General features: G+C 61.4%; 1 protein-coding gene across 3 annotated transcripts in view; it reads left to right on the top strand.

Annotated features, from left to right (window-relative positions):
• The first annotated feature begins 3,213 nt into the window (after positions 1 to 3,213).
• Positions 3,214 to 20,470, top strand: part of ABR (ABR activator of RhoGEF and GTPase) — a 39,335-nt gene continuing 22,078 nt past the window's right edge. Inside the window, exons 1-2 of one of the 3 annotated variants that reach the window (XM_027744175.2) lie at positions 3,214 to 3,480; positions 17,278 to 17,462. In XM_027744175.2, coding sequence (XP_027599976.1) covers positions 3,249 to 3,480; positions 17,278 to 17,462 — 417 coding nt within the window. In that variant the 5' untranslated portion in view covers positions 3,214 to 3,248. Of the gene's footprint in view, positions 3,481 to 12,396; positions 12,626 to 17,277; positions 17,463 to 20,000; positions 20,380 to 20,470 lie in introns of those variants that run through there. The other 2 variants (XM_027744182.2, XM_027744191.2) reach the window with 2 other exon arrangements.

The raw sequence follows: 20,470 nt of genomic DNA on the forward strand, positions 1-20,470 counted from the left end.
GCATGCCTCTGCCCTGCGGAGCAGGAAGCAGGAATGTGTCAGGGGGGATTGGGGCAGGTGATAAAAGAGCTAAAGTGCTACCTGCATCCAGAGCCTTCCTGTCCCTTCGAAGCAGAGCAGGAGCCTGGGGGCAGAGCTGTCTGGGCTGACGTGCCTGACCGGCACTTAACTTGGGGAAAACGATGCTGAAAGCAGCTCCTTGTTTCCTGAATCCACAAGCTGGTGGGACGAGGGACTTCCCAGGTGCAGCAGGTCCGGAGGCCATGGGCAGAGCCAGGTCCCCACCCTCAGAGCAGTGAGGGACAGCCACGTGTGCTTGCCCATCATCTCATTAGCAACCAGTCACTAAATGCCTTCCTGTGCAACAGGTAATGCTTTGAAAAACAGCCCAGGAGCGGGTCTGACAAATTGTTGGGGTGACTGGTGCGAAAGCAGAGCCCCTGGAGAATGTGCCCCCCTTGATCCATCCCTTCCTATCTGATCATCCTGGCTCATGTTTGATCAATAGCCACAATTAGCGGGGGGTTATTTGTCTATTGCCCGTCTCCTCTCTTGGCTCTTTGAAGCCTGAGCTAATTTAGGTGCCTCTCCTCCAGGAACCCAATAAATCAGGAGCCAGGGCCTCAGGGAGAGGGGAGGTTGAGGCACCAGGACTTCAAAGGGAGGTGAAGCTTGCAAATATTATTGAGCGCTCACCTGTGCTCACTATGGCCCTCTTGTTCTCCCCAGCATCCTTCTCACCACCCAGTCTTGTTCTGCCCAGGAGTGGAGGCTCCCCAACCACTGACTTACCTGGTGAGCTCAGCTCAGGAGCAAGGGGATCTTCAGGATGCTTGAATGCCAGCAGGACATGGATGTCAGACCCACTTAGAGACGTGCCTGTCTAAAACCCAGCTAAGCAGCACAGATCCTTGCCATGGGAATGTTTTTGCTGGTGTGGGAGGTCAGGAGGTGCAGTACAGAACAGACACGGAGGAGGCTGAGCTGGGCACAAAGCCAGTCCCAGCTGGGTGATGCTTGGGCAGAGGGAGGGGCAGAAGGAGCAGTCCCAAAGCTGCCCCCATCCTGCCCCCAGCCCCCAGGAGCTGGCTGGGGAGAGCTGCCAGGGGTTCTCAGTGTCTCAGCTCTGGGCAGCCCTTGCTGCAGGGATCCAGGCCCAGCTCCTGGAAGCGGGCAAGACCAGACTATAAATCACGGGGCACCGGATGCCACCTGTAATTAGTGCATCCCACTGGGCCATCCCCACCTCGTCCTGGTCGCTTCCTACCTAGGTGCCCATTACAGGGTGGGAGGTCAGCAGGAACGCCCACCCAGGCCCTGCTCCCCTGGTCCCTGCTGATTTATCACCATGTGCTGGTGAGATTTATGGGCTGAGATGGGGAGCCAGAAACGTGTTGTAGGGCTCTGCTGGGCCCGTTTGCCTGACAGATGATGAAAGAGCTGTAATTATCTGTCGCCACACATAAATCAGGCCACTCATGGCACCCCTGTCCTCCTCCCCAGCCTCTAAGAAGTGGTTTGGCCCCCAGGGACACCCCACCTGTGTCGCACTGGACTGGGGCACTGCTGAGTGCTGGGCACCTCCCAGTATTGTCACAGCTCTCATGGGTCCCGCAGCCCAAAGGTGTGTTCTTGGTGTCTTTGCCCCAACACTGCTGCTGAGCCAGGCCTTAACTCCTGCAAAGAGCCCTGGACTGGCTGCCCCTCACCCACACCCATCCAGCACCCCCAAACCACTGCTGCTTCCATGTGAGAGCTGCCGGGGCCATCTGGGAGCACAGCCCTCACTGGAGGTAAAACCCTGATGGGGTGAGGAGGCAGCTGACACGGCCTGGGGGGGCTGCCCAGCTCCTGGCAGTGTCCCAGCACCATCCATCTTCCTTGGGAAGGCTGCACTGGGGGGCATGGATGCGCCAGAGTGAAGCAAGGGATCCTGTGCCAGGGCAGCATCAGAGCCAGGGATCGGGTGCAGGGAGGTGCCCACCCCTGATGACGGAGGGGAAGGAGGAGGTGGCTGTTGTGACACAGTCTGGGCCCCGTGGGTAAATAAATAGGGCGCTTTGTTCCTGCTGGGGCATGGCCAGGTGGCACAAGGGACGTGGCTGGTGAGTCATCCATCCACAGCCCGACATCCTGCAGGGCACAGGAGGCAGGGAAAGGCAGTGCCCTGAGGCCATGCTGCTTGGAGGCTCCTGCCTCCGCCTTGGGGAGGTCCTGTCCTCCAGCACCTTGCATGGCACAGGGAAACAGCCCTGCCCAGGGCAAAAGTTGGAAAGTCCTGTCTGTTTAGGTGTGAGTGAGCCATGGGCACGTGCTGGCCTGGCAGCTTAAACACAGCGTGGTGTGGGTAGCAGAGTGGGCACAAAGGCTTTACATGGGCCTTCACGGAAACACAGAATAGTTCAGTGTATCCAATTTAAACCTCCATTGACACAAGTTTAGGCCATTTTCTCTTGTCCTATCACTTGCTACTTGTGAGTAGAGACCAACTCCACCTGGCTACACCCTCCTTTCAGGGAGTTGTAGATCTCTGTTGCCCACCACAGGAGCTTGTGCCTGCCCCTGCATCTGCTGGGAATGGCCCATCCATCCTGAGACCAACAGGGCAGGCAGAGTTTCACTGGCCAGAGGATGAGGGCGGCCAGGAGACTGGGCAGAGCTCCACAGTGAGGGCCAGGGCACACAGTGGACGGGGAAGGGCAGCTCAGCGGTGGCACAGTAGCCACCCCACGGCACAGTAGCCACCCCGTGCCTTCAAGGCTCCACTGTTCCTGGCTCAGGGATCCCTCGCAGCGCGTGGGATGGATTCTGGCACCAGCTATCATGTTGTTACTGCTCTGACGCTGCCGGCATCGGGCGCTCCCTCGCCCGCATCCCCCGGCCCGCAGCTTCTCGGGGAGACCCGGGGGCGGAGGGACCGAGGGTGGGAGCAGTGGGGTGCGCGTCCCTCCATCCCATCCCATCCCACCCCGCAGCTCCCGCCGCGGGCCGCAGCCGAGCGGGTCCGGGGGGCGGTGGCAGCGCTGATCCCGCCCCGGCGGGGCCGAGCCGAGGCGGGGCGGGCCGGGGGCGGGCAGCGACGTCAGGGCCCCGCGGCGGCGGCGGGGGGCGGAAGGCGGCGGCGGTGCCGGAGGGAGGGAGGGGGAAAAATCTCGGGTGCGGGGCGGGGGATGGCGGCGGGCGAGGCGGCCCGGGCGGACTTCGCGCGGCACTGGCGGGCGGAGTTCCCGGGGGAGCCGGCGCCCCGCATGGAGCTGGGCTCGGTGCGGGCCATGGAGCGGGAGCTGGAGCGCTGCCGCCGCCACCTGCGCCGCCTGCAGCGGGCGCTGGCCGAGGAGCGGTTCAAGGTGGGCTACCTGGAGGCGGCGCTGGCCCGCGCCCCCCTCCCGCCGCCGCCGCCCGCCGCCCCCCGCCCCGCCGGCAGCTCCCCCGAGCGAGGCAGCGGCGGCAGCTCGGACGCGGAGGACGCTTCCTCGGCAGGTGGGTGCCGCGGGGCGGCCGAGGGGGAGCCGTCCCCACCCCGCGCCCCAGCGGCGAGGGTGCCCCGAGACCCCCTGCGCTGTCCCCATCGCATGGTCAAGGGCGTTCTGAGCCGCTTCGCGGCCGAGGGCATCCCCAGCCCTCGCGCTGCCTGTCCTGTGCTTCCGTGCCATGCCCATGGCATCCCGTGCCACTCCGTCCCTGTGTCCCCATGCTGTGTCACTGCTAAGGCAATCCCAAGCCCCTGTGCCATCCCCGCTACACAGCTGATGCACCCCGTCCTGCACAGCAGGGGATCTGGTGGTCTCCCCAGGCTGTCCCCATCATGCACCACCCAGGAGCACCCCATGTCGCCACAGAGCAGAGTATGCCCCAGTTCCTTGTGCCATCCCCATCAAACAGCTAATGCCACCCCCAGCCCTTGTGCTGTCCCACCACTAAGGCCACCCCAAGCTCTGTCTCCTCCCTGTCTGACTTGCAAGGACATCCCATGCCAAGGCCCCATCATTAGGTGTGCAAGGAGGGAGGGTGGCTGCTGGTCCCCTCAGTTGGGTCTTGGCAATGTGGTGGTGGCCCAGGAGCCACCTCTGGGGCTGGGACACTGTGCAGGACTCACTTCCTCGTGCTGTGACCTCGCTCACGGGGACACCTCTGCTCAGGTGACACCCTGTGACCTCCTGTGGGGAAATCCTGGAGGTGCTAAAGCAGAAGCTTCCCGGGGTGGTGAGATGTCCTGGGGCGTTTTTCTGGGCAGATTGAGGACACTGCTATTTTGCCTGGCTGTTTTGTGGCACTGAAGGTGCAGCCAGCCAGCGCTGTCACCCGTCACGCTGTCCTACTTCCAGCGGCCTGGAAGTTGTTATTGCATCAGCTTTAAACCCAGTTCAAACAGAGTCCCGGCAGCTAGGGAATGTCACTTTTAATGCTGCTAATTCTGCAGCTGACTTGAGTTAATTTTGTTCTTGCTTGATTGTTTGGGGTGGTGGTTTTCCCCCAAGGCTGTATCGTGCTGGTTTAAGATTGCCTGGGTAGTAAGTGCTCTGATGTCAAATTGTGCTTAATATTTAGTTAATTTATATTTATTGCACTAGTCTGCAGTGCTGGAGAACAGCTCGGTTTCCACTTCACCTTCCCGGGCTGTCTGGAGGTGAAATGTCCCAAGTGCATGGCTGCTCCTGGCGTTGTTGCTGTGCTGTGCCAGGCTCACACGTGTGAGTGTTTGTGCCGCTCCCCAGTTGGCAGGGAGTGGCTGTGGGAGCTGGTCCCAGCCCTGTGGTGAGGATCAAGGGCATTCCATGTGCTGCCTTCAAAGGGCTGCTCCAAGTCCTTCTCCAGCTCCCGTCAGCAGGCACTGGCTGTACTTCTTGGAGAGCTGCTCAGTGGCTGAAGTGGCTCAAGTGCGTTGGAGTGACCAAGCACAAATCCTTCTGATTTACGCTTGGATATGCATTGTATTTATATCTGGGTAATGTTCCTGAATGTTTCCAAACCCAGGACTGTGCAAGGCTGCTCTCAGGCCAGGGAGTGTTCTTAAAGGGACTTCCCTGGAGCACAGCATAAACCTCCAGGGGTCCCAGCTTCGTAAGCCAGAGGGATCCTCCAGCCCAGTACCACCCTGCAAGACCTTTGCAGCTGGGTCCTGGTGAGTCTTTCGGACAAGACCTTGAAGTCCAAGGCTGCATCTGCTGTGGTTAAATGTGGCCTCTTCCTCTTTCCCTAAATGGATCTTCATCAGGATCACCAGCTCCAGCGCTCATCAGAGGAGGAAGCATCCCCTCTGCCAAGCTCCCAGCTCCTTGTCCCATGACACGGCTGGGCTCTGCACGGAGGTCAGCTGATGGCAGCGGTGTTGATGAGCCCTCCCCAGCCTTGTCCTGAGCCTGTCCCGAGCCTTTCCCAAGCATCAGCACTTTTCTTTGTTGGGTGTTATAAGGGCGCCTGTGTGCGCTGACGGCGCTGACATTTAAAAGCAAGATTTGAGAGTCCAATAAGACGTGTGAGGTCACTGCCTGGATCCCCTTTCTAAAGGCAGTTGGTTAACTTAGCGCTCCTGTTGTTTTCTTCTCACTTCTCTCTATTTTTCAGATATAATTGAAAATTCCTGATCGTGGTGCTGTTTGCTTCTCCTACCAGCACGCTGGTGGTGTGTAACTCAGTTAGTGCTGCTCTGCCTGGGTCCCTCAGTATTTTAATGTGAGTTTTGGAGCGTAATGGTGCTGTGGCTGTGGTTGAACGCATCAGTCCCCAGCTGTGTCACCATAACCTATGGAAGCACTATCTGGACAGCAAGTGAAGGAGCATTGAATATCGTCTTTATGGGAATTACCAGTGGTTTCCTTTAAGTAGCTTGTGATTAATCTGATTTAAAGCGAGGAAATCTGCAAGATGCCCCTGTCTGCGGCCATTGCATGAGAGCAGCGCGTGTGACAGCCAGATACTCGATCCTGGCATCTGAGATAACGCCTGTGCCAGCTCACCCGGGACCAACAAAATCTGAGCGTCAGCGAGCAGATGGCTAAAAACGAAGCGTGGAAAGGACTAAAATTCCCTTCATCCCGGCCGTCACCTGTCCCTGTGGCCAAACACGCAGCTGGCCTCGCAGCTGAGTATGCGCGGTGCCGTGCCGGGAGGTGGTCGGGGTGTGCCGGGGCGCGGCGGTGCCTGGGCTGGGTGCTGCTTCCATCACCTCCCTTTTGCCACGGAAGGGATGAGGGGTCTGGTGCTGCGGGTTGGTACCGGCCAGGAGAGGGTGAGCTGAGCAGGAGGGAGGCGGCTGTGCTGGCGGCCGAGAGGAGGGACGCGGCGGTGCCCGTCGGAGATGCTTTGTGCCCGGCAGCCAGGTAGCGCGTGCGGAGGTGGAACGAACTCGGTGCTGGGTTTCCTCGCTTTGTCCTTGGGAAGCGGAGGAAGAGGCTGGCCTTGCCACGGAACTGGGATGCTGCGGGAGCTCCTGAAGCTCCTCGTGAAGGCTGCGTGGTTTGGGAGCCCCTGACCTGCCCTGTGCAGCGCCCTGCACCCCAGAAACGTGAGCTCTGGGGTGGGGAGCGCTGGCATAGCTGGAATAGCCCATGATGGCGTTGGCTGATGGATCTGGTTACGGCAGGATGCTGCGGCTGCAAGCTGTGCTGTAAATGAATCCCCAGCCCTCTGTTTAGCTGGAATTACAGTTTCTCCCAAGGAAATATTCTGGAGTCACGTGGGCTCTTCTCGCCCCGCTGCACTGCCTTCACTGGTACCTTGGGAAATGGGAAGGGAGCTGCTGGCAGCAGTGGGGTCCCTGCCTCGGAGGGCGGTGAGCACAGAAGGGCAGCGGTGTCGGGGTGTGCACCAAAGGGCTGAGATGGGGAAGGGGCCCCGGGGCATCTGGAGTCCCTGGGGCATTGGCTGACTCATCCCTGCATGCCCAGCTTGGGGCTGGATTCCTATGGGTGTCGTGCTGGGGGCTTCTGGAATGGTTTGGGTAAAGGCAGGGCTTGTTCTTGCTGCTCCATCCCTGCTTTCAGCTTGTGCTACTCCTGGCAAATAAATGATACTGCAAAAGTGGCATCTCTGTCCTGGAGAAACTCCCTGCAGTCAGGGAGGTGATAGGGCAGTGCTGCAGGCAGGTCTCTGTCTTACTGTCCTGAGCCACCCTTGGACCCTGCTGGTTCCTCATCTCTTTCTTGGAATATTCCCTGAAACCTCAGCGAAAGAAAAGAACAGAAAATAGTGACCAAAGTCCAGAGTTTATCCTGGTGCATCTCTTTCTACTTGGGGTAGGTCACGGCATGCAGGAGGCAGAGGAGCTCCCAGAGAAAGGTGAAGTGTTGCATGGTCTATGCATCCACCTCCCCTCCTTTGGCACCTCCTTTAGGGGGGCATCTGGGGGTCGGTGCCCAAGTGGGGAGGTGCGGTGGGGGGAGTTATTTCTCCCCGAGAGCCCATCTGCCACTTCTGCGTCCTCATATCTACTTTTTAAATTTTTACTTCATTGTATTTCCCCACTGTTGGAAAGTGCTTATTTGGCTCTGAAGATGCTGGAAGTTCCTCCTCTGACCAGGGAAGGCCAGGCAGAGTCTCAGTGTTTAATTTTAACTGCTCAGGCGAGGACAAAACCGCAGCGTGTGTGTGTGTGTGTGTGTGCGCCTGCTGGGGACCTTTGAACCGTCTCCATCTGCTCTGGGGCCCGGTGGCGTTTCGGGAGGTGGTTTCTCTCCACAAACCCCCCTGATGGCATTGTGACAGCAACCCCTGTGTGATGTGGGGCTGCCTCCCCGAAGGGTGGTGCTGCCTGAGAGGGGGATGGCGGGGTTAGCGCTGGGGCAGGTTGGTGCTGTTAAAGAAAGCCATAAATAAATGCAAGGTTTATGAGGTTAAAAAGCCTTGGAGTACAAGAGCTGCTGTTTAAAGCGTAGCTTTAGGTGAAAGCAGTACGTGCTGGCTGTTGGAGTTTGCCCTGTGATGGGCACATAATGGAGGGCTTGTAAAGGAGCTGGAAGAGCAAAGGGGAAACCTGTGACCAGCTCTGCCCACGGGCACCACCAGGATCTGCGCTCTGGGGCAGAGCTGGCAGCAGCTGCATCTACTGGGTGAGGAAAGAGCCCTTCCTGGTGCCAGCACCCTGTGACCACCACACAGGATGGATGCTCGGTGGGTTGGGAGTCCTTGTCCCTCTCACTGGGCAGGGGCACTCCCCCGGCACAGCTGGGGTTCCTGCTCTCCTTGGCACAGAGATGCCAACATCTCACCTGGAGGAGGTGGGCTTGGCTGCAGCATCCCTGTGCATCCCTTTGTGGATGCATATCCTTATGTTCCATCATCTGAGCACAGTCCCACCGGCTGGGTTTTGTTCCCCATAATTTGGGGCAGAGAATGCTGAGCTCCCCCAGCTCGGCAGCATTTCTTGGTCTGCACAGTCTGCCCTGGTGCTCTGCAGAAAGGCAGGAGGGGATGGAGTTTATCTTCCAGTGCCAGCAGTGCCACGGGCTGTGCCCACCATGGGGTGACCAGCACGGAGGTGGCCCCCAGGTTTGGTGCAGCGGTGGCTGGTGATCGGCCTCAGGCAGGAGCAGCAGCAGGGCAGGCAAGGAGCCCTCATTAGGTGGCTGGATAGAGCCAGAAGTGCCCTGCGGGGCCTGAATACATTTGCATTGTAAGTCTATTGAAATCTGGTTTGGGTTTGTTGTTTTTTTTTCCCTGGAAAGACACTTCTGTGCAGCGGGGCTCTTTGTTCCGCCGGTTCCTCCTCCCCTCCTGCCCAGCGATCCCCCCCGTTGGGATCCCAGCGGATGGCTCTGCTCTGTGTTCTGCTGGATGCTGTCTGCTGGGGCCAACCCTGCAGCAGGGATCAGAGGGAGAGACTTTCCTCTGTGCTCTAGTTCCTTCTCTTAGAGAGGGGAGCCTGGCTTAGCCAGAGCAGCTCACTAAGTGTGCATCCCTCCCAGGAAAATGGCACCTATGCCCTTGGTTCGTGGCATTGCTGAGGTCACCTGGAGCAGGCACCTGGAGCCAGCAGGAGAGAGCACATAGAACTCACCCCATCCCCAACAGACATCTCCAAATAGAAGATTTCCCACTCCAAGTTACTTCTTCAGTGTTTGCTAAGCAGGATAATCGGCATATGTAGATCAGTAGCAGCAGCATTTCTTGGCTCCCTTGGCTGTAGCCTGAGTGGAGCCTGGCCAGCCTAAGCAGAATCCCAGGAGGGGAGTCCCAGAGGACTCCTGCAGATCTGCCTTGAGATAAGTCCCAGCTGCAAAGTTCAGGGATTGTTTGAAGATCTAGCAGATAGGGAGACCTTTGTGCTGGGATGCTGGGATGGGGCTTTCTGCCATGGAGGGTTTTTGTTCCATGGGCGGTTTTTGTTCTAAGGCTACAAACCAACACCTCTTCCTTCTCCTTCGAAGCTCCTGTGGTGGGAAGCAAACCTGGCTGAGCTGCCCTGTGCTCCAGGCAGGCAGGCAGCCTGCTCAGCCATGGCCCAGGTCTGTGAGTGCAGCTTGGGGCCGATGCAGTGCAGACCTCAGGGCTTCCATCCCACAGGGAAGTGATATGGGGGGGAGAAGTTTAATGCTGGACTCAGGAGCAGCATGTTCAGGACATCCAGCAGGAAGAACTTGCTGTGCTCCTTGGCGGGGAGGGTGGAAACATTTTCATTTGTTCCTCTCGTCTCTCTCTGCAGCCTCTGGCAAGGGGGTAGCTGCTGCTCTGCACCAGCAAGGGAGAGCCTGGACCTTCTGGAGAGCCTGGCAGAGCAGGCACTGGAGGAGCTGGGACAGCCAGGCTCTTGGCTGGCATCTCCCACTGCAGCCCCGGGCTCCGCAGCCCTGGCTGTGTCCCTGCCATGGCTCCAGGACACAGAGGTTTCGCCTCTCCTAATGAAAGCACTCTGGCTGCTCTTAACACTTGCATGGTGCTCCCCAACCACCCTCTCCCATTCCAGTCTTCCTCCAGGAAAAGACCGCCCTGTGCCAGTGTTGGGGGTGCAGGTGGCTCTGGAGCTGCTCTCTGGTTGCTGTCAGCCCTGGGTTCCCACCAGCAGCCCCTGCCCGGCCCTGGCCAAGCGCCGAGGCTCCTGCAGCTCCTGTGGCTGTGACTGGAGGACTCTTGCACAAGAGCCCAGAAATAGCGATGCGTGGGCTGGCGGGCAGGGGCTGGGCAGATGCCAGGCAGACAGCCAGACACCAGGCAGGCTGTGCAGGGCTGGTTGGTGGTGGGGAGAAACTGTGGAGCTGAGGCTTCGGCTCTGCCGCAGGGATGCTCCCAGCTGGAGCTGGGGGTGGTTGATGGGGGTTGAGAACATGGTTGGCAGCATCTCCTCACCCAGGACTGGTCTGTATCACTGCGGGGAGATGGGTGCCAGGGTGATGGGTGCCAGGGTGTGAGTGGGTGCTCCCTCCAGCTCTCCTGGGGAGAGGAGGAAGGTTCAGCTGCTTTGCAGGTTTTGAGGTTTTGTTGTTTTTGCAAAGGTGAAAAAAGCACGAGAACCAAAGTAAAAATAAAGCCCAGTGGTTTGGTGGGGCTGTTTTGTGTGGGCTGTGAAAGGGCACCTGCCTGAGTTGGTGTGTGCTGCCATCGGGTGCAGCACATGGTGGCCCTGGGTCTGTGAGGCACTTGCTGACTTGGTCCTCCTGGCCATGGCTCTGCCAGGAGCTGCTCTGTGCTATCAGGCCAAGGGTGGCCAGTTGGCAGAGGGCTCTATGGGATCTGACAGCTCTTTCAAGTGCTCAGCTCATGCCCTCTGTTGGATAAAGAGGAAGATGTGCAAAGGGGGCATGGTGGTGTAGAGAGGTTGGTGCCATGGGCAGGAGTGTCCAGGAGGTGTGTCTGGCTGGGAAAAGCATGTGGAAGAAACCCTGCATGTATGCAGGGAGCCGTGCATGGAAACCCAGCTTCCTGCTGCCCCCGTGGCCCTGCAGCCACTGCACCCGGGGGGGGGAGCAGCTGCACCCTGTGCTGGTGCTGCTGCGGGGGCTCCCCAGGGCACGAAGGGAGCACGGTTTCCTGCTGTGAACAGGGTTAGTGAACAGGGTTATGTGCTCTGCTGAACCACTGCTGCCTTCCTGGCAGGGCCTCTTGCTGTGAGGGGCTGGGGGGGCTGCAGTGGCGTAGGGTTTGCTGTGGAATATGGAGAGGACTCTCAGTTGGAACCTTTAAGGGATGGAGTGAGGACATGCTGAGCTGGAGCCAAGGCAGGAGTGAATGGGGGAGTTGGTGGGAGATGGACAGCAGCAAAGACTGTCACGTTGTGGCCACGCTTGGGCACTACCCATGGGAAAGGCTTGGGGGCAAGGGGAGTGTTGACTCCCCAGAATAGTTGGGAGAGGGTCAGGCAAGGGTTGGGAAATGGCAGCTGTAGGGCTGCACCCTGTGCCACTGACTCAGCACCCGGTGACTCAAAGCCCGTGGGTGCAGTGGGCTGTGGATGTGGGTCCTTGCCACACCGGGGCTGGATGCACCCCCTGCCAGGGACAGCAGTGGCTCCTCATCCTGGATGCCAAGTGCCAATGGTTCCATGTGCTCCAGCCATGCTGAATCACAGCATTGGCATTGCTGCACTCCCCCAAAATGCTGCATCTATGGACACCCCTGGGAGTGGGGATCAGGTGGTGGCAGTGCCTTGACAGGGTCCTCTCAGGTCTCCCAGCTGGTTGCCGATGCCACCCGCGTCCTGGCACTTCATGCTCCAATGGCTCTACCTTGCCCTTGTGCCCGACAGAGCATTATCCCTCCTGCCCAGTTCCCATCTGGCCCCAGTGCCTGGTCCAGGCCCTTCCCTTCACACTGAGCCCACAGGCAGGATGGGGCCGAGGGCACTGGCAGGGGATGCTGCCCAATCCTCCGGGACGGGGCAGCGGTGCCGGCACAGGCTGAACCAGGGCAGTCTCTGCACTTGAACGCTTGGCTGGCGCCCTGACATATTGGGGTTGATGACTCTGGCACTTTGTATTTCCTTTGGCTACATGCGGCTGGGGAGGGCGGTTTAACCCCTGCCTGCCCACGTCCCGCTCTGCCGACCCCAGCTGAACGGGGCAGGGCTGCTCCCGGCTCCTGGAGGCCCTGGCTCCCAGAACCAGGGGGAGCGGGACCAGGAGGAGCCTGTGTCCTTCAGCCTTTGTGGCTTGAGGGGCTGGGGAGGCTTTTCTGGGAAGTGGGCACAGTATCCCCGGGTTATAGGAAGAAGATGAGACCGTAGTAGAAGGGGTGATGGAGCCAGCTCCCCCTTCCCCCCATTCTCCTTGGGGTGGCCCGGGGAGCAGCCGCATAGGCCGCTGTGCCACCAACATCCTCTCCTCCTCCTCCTGCGCGGTCCCCAGACCCCTGCGGAGGGTCGGCGTGGCTGCGTGCGGGGGGATGCGGAGCTCGGCTCCCCCCGGCAAGGCAGGGGCGGGAGGCGGGCCGCGCTGCCATTGCCAGGCGGCACCTCCTTCCCTGGGCACCCTTGGCAGAAGAGCGGCCGTGTGCCCGGGCAGGCGGCTGTGGCCGGCTCTGCCATCCAGCCCCCGCCTGGGCCCGCGGCCCCCCGCCTCCCGCCCTCGCCCGCCGCCTTTGTTGTGAGATGAGAGCGGGCTGGCGGGGCTGAGCTGCCGGCACAGCCCTCCGAGCATGGAGCCGCTGAGCCACCGCGGCCTGCCTCGCCTCTCCTGGATCGACACCCTCTACAGCAGTACGTGGCCTGGGCTGCGGGGTGGGCGAGGGGGGCGGCGGGCTGGGTCCCCCCTACCTGTTGTGTAACGCTGCGTCGCGCTGGGGAGGGATGGTGTGCCGGGGATGCTGTGCCGGGGATGCTGTGCTGGGGGTCCCGGGCTGGGCCGAGACCGGGCAGGGGGCTGGTGATGGTGGCAGGGGCTTGTGCTCCCCTCCGTGAGCATCCCGTGTGCCCCGGTGGCAGGACGGCGCTGGCCGGAATCTGTCCAGCATCCCCCACGCTCTGGGGACCTGCTGCCCGCTCCGGGGGCTGCGTGAGCAGGATGGGTGACGGTGACGGTGGCCCCGGCGCGCTGGGGCTCACTGGGGCTGCAGCAGCCTGACAGCTGGCACTGCCCACGGGAGTCCTTGGGGATGTGGGCGCTTTTTGCCCCAGGTCCCATTCCCGTCCCTCCATGGTGGTGGGAAGGCACATCTCCCCCAGCCGTGATTTTCTCAGCGAGCTCCGAGGCGCTGTGCCGAGGATGCTGTGGAAACGCGGTGCCGGTACCCGGGGGCTGGCGGCCGGCGGGGCCGGGGGCGTCCTGCAGCAGCCGGGGGGCTGCGAATCCCCCCGGTCCCACGGACGGGCAGCAGGGAGGAATGAACCCCGGAGCAGTGGCGGTCCTGATCCCACGGCAGCTGTCGCAGTGGCGGCTGAGGGTTCCAGGGACATGGCTTAGGGATGAGGGGGGCTTGGTCACAGGGTCCCCGTTGTTCATTCTGGGGGAGCGTTGAGCTGCGTGGGCACCCTGGGGGTGTGTTTTGGGGTGCAGTGTTGAGCTCGGAGCCTGGTGCTTGCAGGGTAGCGAGGTTTGGCGCGGGTGCGTGGGAAGGTGGGATGCTCCAGAGCATGCCCATGTGTGGATCTGGCATCTGTCATGCCCTAGAGGGAGCAGGGGCCACCAGGGGCACACTGCATAGGGCTGAGCCCCCTCCCCAAATTTTCCAGCCCAAAGCCTCTATGTCCACAGCTGGAGGCTGCATCTGGCCGTGGCAGTGCCAGGGTCTGGCGTGGCTGTGCAGCCTGTGCAGGTGTGTGGGCTGGAGCCCGGGGGGCACATCCAGCCCCAGCCACTGCACCCTCCTTCCCAGCCATGGCATCTCTGCAAAGCCACGGCTCTGCCATCCCAAACCCTCTTCCAGCTGCCCTTGCCAAGGCGTGGGAGAGGCTGCTTGGGGTGCCCACGTTTTGGGGGATGCAGGGCAGAGTCCAGCCTTCATCACACTGGGCAAAGCAGTGGTGGTGTGGAGGAGGTGCTATTTGTGTCGAGCCACCCTTTGGAGGAGGCCCATGGAGGCAGGTCCGAGGCCAGCTCACGCATCTGTGTTGTCATGGTGAATTTTCACCCAGGCAGAGGGAAACCATGGCGCTTCCCCAAAATCTCCCAGGCTCCCTGTGGATGTTGGGCTTCTCCTGGAAATGAGATAGAATGGGTGGGCATTGGGGTGTGCTGGTGCACTGCCGAGGTGTCAGGGAATAGCACGTGTCCGGCTGGAAAGTGAAGGAAATGCCACCGTGAGCTGCTGTGACTGTGCTGCCTCTCTGGGCTGGGCAGGAGCTGGCTGCTGCTGTTGGCTGAGCTCCCTCTTGGGGACCATCGTGCTGGCATTAGCCTGGGTCAGTCCTGGGAAGATGTGGCAAAGGAGAAACAATTTCCCGGGGAAAATAATCCCCCATGGGGATTCGTTCCTGGCCCTGTCACCCTGCTGTGTCCATGTGCCAGTCCACAGGGCCCTGCCCTGATGGGTGTCAGCATCCCATGGGTGTCAGCCCTTGGTGCACTGTGGGGTTGGATCCAGCTCAGCGCCCCAGGGCTGTGTGCAGGGTGAGGGTTACAAGGCTCTTTCAAGTTGGGGTGTCTTTGCCCCCCAGAGTGGCTCCCCGGGGCCAGGCTGCCTTCCTCTCCTTGGTCCCCATCCCTGGGGTGGAACAGGAGGATTTCCACTGCTGCTAAAAAGCAGGAGCAAAAATAGCTCTGGGTTTTGGCACGGGCACAGGAACAGGCTGCAGGGGCAATGCAGCTGTGGGGGAGGAGGGAGGGACGTGCTGGGTTTGGGCTGCCTGGGTGGCACGAGCACCCCACAGGCAGGGAGACACAGGGCCAGACCCTCCATGTCCCCTCACCCAGCAATGTCCCCTTTGCCCGTCCTGACTGCTTGGTGGTGCTTGGTTCCCTCCCTGTAGTGGCTTCTGGGAGTGCTGGGGAGGTTCCTCTTCCTGAGCTCCCCAGGTGAGAGCCCCATAAATAATGCACAGCCACGGGTGGCACAGCTGGAGTCACGAGGACATGGCTTTGTTCTCCATCCTGCAGGCAAGGCAGAGTCCCTCTCTTTGGGGCACTGCCTGTAGATCTCATCCCCAACTCTAGTCTGGGACTGGGATGTAGATCTGCTCCAATTGCTGTGTCCCTGCAGGCCAGTCCCTTCCCCCTCTGTGCCATCGATGCCAACTTCTCCCCTGCACTGCTCTGGGTGTCACCTCCCAGGGTGCCCAGCTGCCTCATTAACGCTGTGTTCTCATTACCTGGCTGCTGAGCCACCACCCCTGGGTTGCCAGGACGCCCACAGTGACGATGCCACGCTGGGTGTCCCTGTTGCCTGCCCCGTGGTTAAGCCTGGAGCTGCAGAACCTTGGCCATGGTGGAGGGAGGGCAGGGGAGCCTGATGGCCTCTGAGCTGGTGTTCCTGGTGGGGACCATGAGCTCTGTCCCCTCTCTGCTGCCTTGGCTCCTCTTTTGGCCCCACCTGATGGGCAAGGGCACTTTGGTGAGAGGTTTGAGATTCTCTGGGACATCCCCAGCCTGGGGACAGTGCTCAGCTTAGGGGACTCAGGGGAGCTGCATGGGGTGGGTGTACTGGAGAGGTGGCCATCATGGGGGACACCACTGCTAATGAACCTCATGCTGCCATGCTCCTGGATGGTGCTGGAAGCACCACAGCTGGCACCTGTCAAAGGCAGAAGAGACTGAGGACATCCCGCCATGAGGAGGCAGGACAGGTTGGAGCCAGGGATCCTGTTTCCCTGGAAGCTGAGGAATCACGGGCTTCCCCTCCTCTGCCCATGTAGTCAGCTCCTGGGTTGAACCTGGGCTGTGGTGGCCCGGTGAGAGTGGCCCCACGTGCTAATGATTATTATCAGTTAATTGCTAATGAAGCAAGGGCTGAGAGGGGCTGTGGTGTTCTGGCAGAGATGGGATGCATCTGGCCCCTGTCAGGACTCTCCTTCATCCCTCTCAGGTGCAGGGTGGGAACCTCCATCCCTCCCCACTGGCACTGGCAGAGCTCCTGGCCTGAGTGCTTTGCAACACTTTGATTTAAAGATTTATCCACTTCCACTAGGAAGCTGAATGCAATATTAATGCACTGAGCAGTGTTGGTGGGAGCCAGGGGAGTCCTTGGCCAGGATGGCAGGGCCGTGGGAGCATGAAGTGGCAACAGTGTGGGGTTTGGTCTGGGATGGCTGCTCCAGCCCCAGTGCACCCTGTTTTGGCCAGGTTATCAGCCAGGCTCTTAGCTGGGGTCTCCGTGCTGTCTGTGCCCAGGAATGTGTGGGGATGTGTGGTCCAGAGATCCATGGGTTTGCTGGATGGGAGGGGATTGGGGGCTGCTGTGGGATCGGGGTTGTGTTGGCTGAGCCATATCCCCTGCCTCTTTGGGGGATGCTGAGGGGGTCTTGGCTGCAGCTCAGGGTGGGGGTGGTGGCTGCACCCCACAGCCACCCCTGCCGCAGCCAGGCTCCCTTCCCCCTCCCCTTTGTCAGCATCTCGGGGCTGCTGCAGCCACCTCTTCCTGCTGCCACCGAGCCGCTGCCGTTCCCATGGTAACAGGTTAGGATGTACCCCAGTCCCCTGCTGCGCCCCAGGGACCCACCACAGACTCTGGAGTCCCCCCACTACCCCCTGGGGCTCTGGCTCCCCAAATTGGCTTCCCCTGGTCTGTGTGTGGGTGGTGATGGGGTTGTGGGTCAGTGTAGGGCATCCAAAAATGGGTGCTGTCCTGGCGTGTTGGGGGCCTCATCCTGTGCTGGGAAAAGCAGCCCCCTTTGGTCTCCCATCATGGGCCGAGCTGCCCACCCAGTGGGGAGCTGCCACCATCTCCCTTCTTCCAGGGGGGTGGCTCTGTCCTCCGTGCTGCAGATCCAGGCGTCCTGGCACCCATTCCCACGCTCCGAGGAGTGTGGGTGCAGGGAAGCGGGGAGGACGGCGGCTGTGGCTGCCAGCCCAGCTCCATCCCTGCCCGGGGATGGCACAGGGGTAGTGGCCAGCGGGCAGGCAGGGAGGGCAGAGCTGCTTGCATGGGGCTGGAGCGTCTGGCAGAGCAGCTGTCCCTGCGCAGACGAGGCCCTCGGCCTCTCGGTTCTGTTAATTATTCAAATATAGGGAAGTGTGTCGAGCAGAGGATGCCTGCGGGGCAAGGATGCTCCGTGTGATATGTGATGCCCTGCCTGCTCGGCTGAGCACACAGCAGGGCTGGGCTGGGCTGTGGGTATGGGCATGTGTGTCTGTACGTGGCCCTGGGTATGGGACACGGGGTCAGCTGCCCGCAGGTGACCACAGGCCGGGGTGGTTGTGGTGACCCTCGGCCGTGCCAGCGCCGGGGTGCTCACGGCCGCCCTCTCTTCCCCGTCAGACTTCAACTATGGTGCGGACGAGTACGACGCCGAGGGCAACGAGGAGCCCAAGGCGCTGCCAGAGGGCTCGGAAACCATGCCCTACATCGATGAGTCGCCCACCATGTCCCCCCAGCTCAGCGCCCGCGGCCAGGAGAGCGGGGACGGCGTCTCGCCCACACCCACCGACGGCCTCGGCACAGGGGTAGGTGCTCGGGGCGCCGGGGCGGGTGAGTTGGGGCATGCGGGTGTCCGGCTCGGTGTGTCAGTGGTGGTCTGGTGCTGCTGTGACCTGAGGGAGTATTCCTGGTATCCTAAAACCTGCTGACCGTTTGGGGAGCAGCAGTTCCGGGGATGCCGTGCCTGTGGGACACGCTGTGTCCCTGCCCCGCCGTGCCACGCCGGAGGCAGAGTTGGAAGGGCACGGGATGGACGGAGAGAGGGGTCCCGGGGCTGGAGCCCAGCCGGGCGTGCTGGAAGCGGGGGGTTCCCGGTGTCTCCAGCTCCGGGAGCCCTTGGGACGGGGCGCAGCCGCTCCGCCGGGCTGCCGGCTCCATCTAGCGGCACTCGGGGACCCAGTCACCAGCCAGGGGGGACACAAAGTGCCCCCCCCACCGGAGAACTTAGATTTAACCCCTGCTCTTCCGAGCGCATCCCCTCGAAGCCCTTGGGTTTCCCAGGGTGTTTCACAGGAGGGATGTCTGAAGAGCTGCAAATGGAAAAAAGGGATTTTTTTTTTCCAGAATAAAGGCTTCCATAAAGCCCGGGAGCTGCGGGGTCCAGGCAGGCCTTGGCCTTGGCTTCGGCCTCGCAGGGCTGTTGCGAGGAGCGACTGCCTGGCCCCAGGCTGGGGGATCCCTCGGTGCTGCCGCTGCCCGGGCTGGGAAAAGTTAAAGGTTTTTTTTGTCGTGGAAAGAGTTAAGCTCCTGACCCGGATGCTGAGGCAAAAGGGGGAGAGGTGTGGCTTCCTCCCCTGGGTCTTTCTGAGCAGCATCGTCCTCCAGGCACCCAGCGCTCCGGGCAGCCCCTGGGGAGGGATAGGAGGGTCCTGCCCTTCGCCGCTGTGGGAGGGACCCTCTCCCGGGGCTGGCTCCAAACTCGGGCTTAGGGTTCCTTGTCCTCCAGCACAGCCCTTCAAGCCCCAGCCCTGACACTCCGGTGCCGGATCTGTGAGCGCTGAGCTCCGTCATCAGGACCATCTGGGATAGCAGAGAGTGGCCCTGGGGAGCAGGAGGGGAGGTGCTGGCAAAGGAGTGATCTTGGAGGCTGGTGGGGCACAGTGGGTCCGGGCACAGGCAGGGATGATGACTTGGTTGCTACTAACAGGATTGGGAAGCGCTGGAGCTCAGTGCTGCCTCTGCCTCCATCTCTAGAGCTGCTTGTGCCAGGGCTTGGCAGAGCACCCTCCAAATTCTGTCCCTGTGTGTCCAGCCCTGCCAGGGGCACAGGGTTTCATGGGGGTCCCATTGTGGCTGATGGCACAGGGTGCCAGGTTCACTCCATTGTTCTTCTCTGGTGAGGCAGGACTGGTGTCACTCCCTTTGAGAGGGCTGGAGGAGGTTTCTGGTGGGGCATTTCATCTGGCGAGCTCCTGGGGCAGCTGTGGCTACATTTGAGGCCTGTGACTGCTGATGCAGACACATCTTGACCCTCCCTCTCCCACCTGGGAAACATGAGTGCCATGGAAATGATGTTGGGTGTTGCCCCAGCCCCTGCTTGGGTGCTGCTGGGTTTGGCACTGTGGGTAGCATTTCCCTGAACAGGGACCATTCCCCACTCTGGGGACCCAGCTGTGGCAGGTAGGGTCATATTGTCCTGGCACAGTTCCCTCTTAGCAAAGTCTGGGCAAAGCCTGAGCTGTGTCATGGATAGAGGGTTGGACACAGGCTCTGGAAAGTCCTCGTGTCTGTATCCCTGCCCACTTCTCACAGCAGGAGTTTGTTCCAGGCTCAGACTGGTGCAGGCAGGAGAGATGGCTCCTGTGGGCAGAGCACATGCGGCCACAGGTTCCCCTTTTGCTTCTGAGGAGCGGGGGGGGAAAGCTGCTGAAATAGCTCTTGTGTTGGTGTCCCCTTCTCCAGCCTGATCTTGCCCCATTTGCCAAGGCCCACAGTGTCCCTCAGAAGTGTCACACCACTGCTCGTGTCCCCACGTCCCAGCTGGCCCGGGGTTGTGGTCAGGCTGGAGCAGCAGGGAGGTGCCAGCGCTGATCCCTGTGGGATGTGGGGTAGATATGTGGGAAGGCAGGTGGCTCAGCTGCATGACCCTGCCCCACATCCCCTCTGGCCTGGGAGAGGTTTGGTGCTTTCTGGGGGTGCAGAGTCAGGTCCCCCTACGGGACCTGGTGATGCTGCTGCCCTGCAAGGTCACTTCTCGCTGGTGGCAATCCCCATGGTCCGGCTCTGCCGGGATCCAAGGAAGGGATCCAAGGGGCCGCAGCAGGCAGGATGGTGCTCTCTCGTTGCCGGGCGAGTGGCCTGGCAGGGTGCAGGGGACCCCTCCCCGTGCTGGACCCGCCAGGCTGTGCCGGCGTTGGGGAAGGCGGCTGTTCTGCGCGCCCCAGCCTTGACCACACTCCGGCGGCGGAGCAGCCCCACCTCCAGCGCCGAGAGAGATGCATTTCCTGTAGCGAGCAGGGCGGAGCTGGGGCCGGCTGGGGCTCGGAGCGCCGGGCAGCGGCCCCTCCACCGCCGGCGGCCCCCCGGGGCCGAGCGGAGGCCGGCGGACGGCCGGGCTGGCGCTCGGGTCGCGCCGCTGCTGAGCCCGGAGGTGCCGCTGCCGCCGCTCGGAGGTGGCCGAACAGTCGCCCCGGGAGCGGCCGGGACGCCGCGGACGAAGGCCGGAGCTCGGGGCAGGCGGGAGTACCGGGGAATCCCATAATGGTTCCTTTCATCCCGCGGTGGTGGCCGGCGTCCAGAGCTGAGTCAGACTGGGACAGCTCAGCCGTGTGAGCCCCTTTGCCCGGAGCCTTGTGGGGTCCCCTCTGCTCCCCCGCTGCCCGCTCGGCCATGGAGGAGGAAGAGGAGGCCATAGGGTACCTGGATAAAGTGCTGGAGGATGAAGATGACTCTGAGCCAGGAACCCCCACCAGCCCTGGGTCTCCGTTTTCGGCCGGAGAGAAGGTGGGCGGCGGGGGCACCCTGCTCCCGTGCTGGGCAGGGAGAGGGGGGACAAGGGGCATCTTGCTGGTGCTGGTGATGCCCGGGTGACGGG

This window comes from Pipra filicauda, unplaced genomic scaffold (assembly GCF_003945595.2).
Source record: "Pipra filicauda isolate LSUMZ 115617 unplaced genomic scaffold, ASM394559v2 scaffold211_size2331000_pilon, whole genome shotgun sequence".
Taxonomy (NCBI): Eukaryota; Metazoa; Chordata; class Aves; order Passeriformes; family Pipridae; genus Pipra; species Pipra filicauda.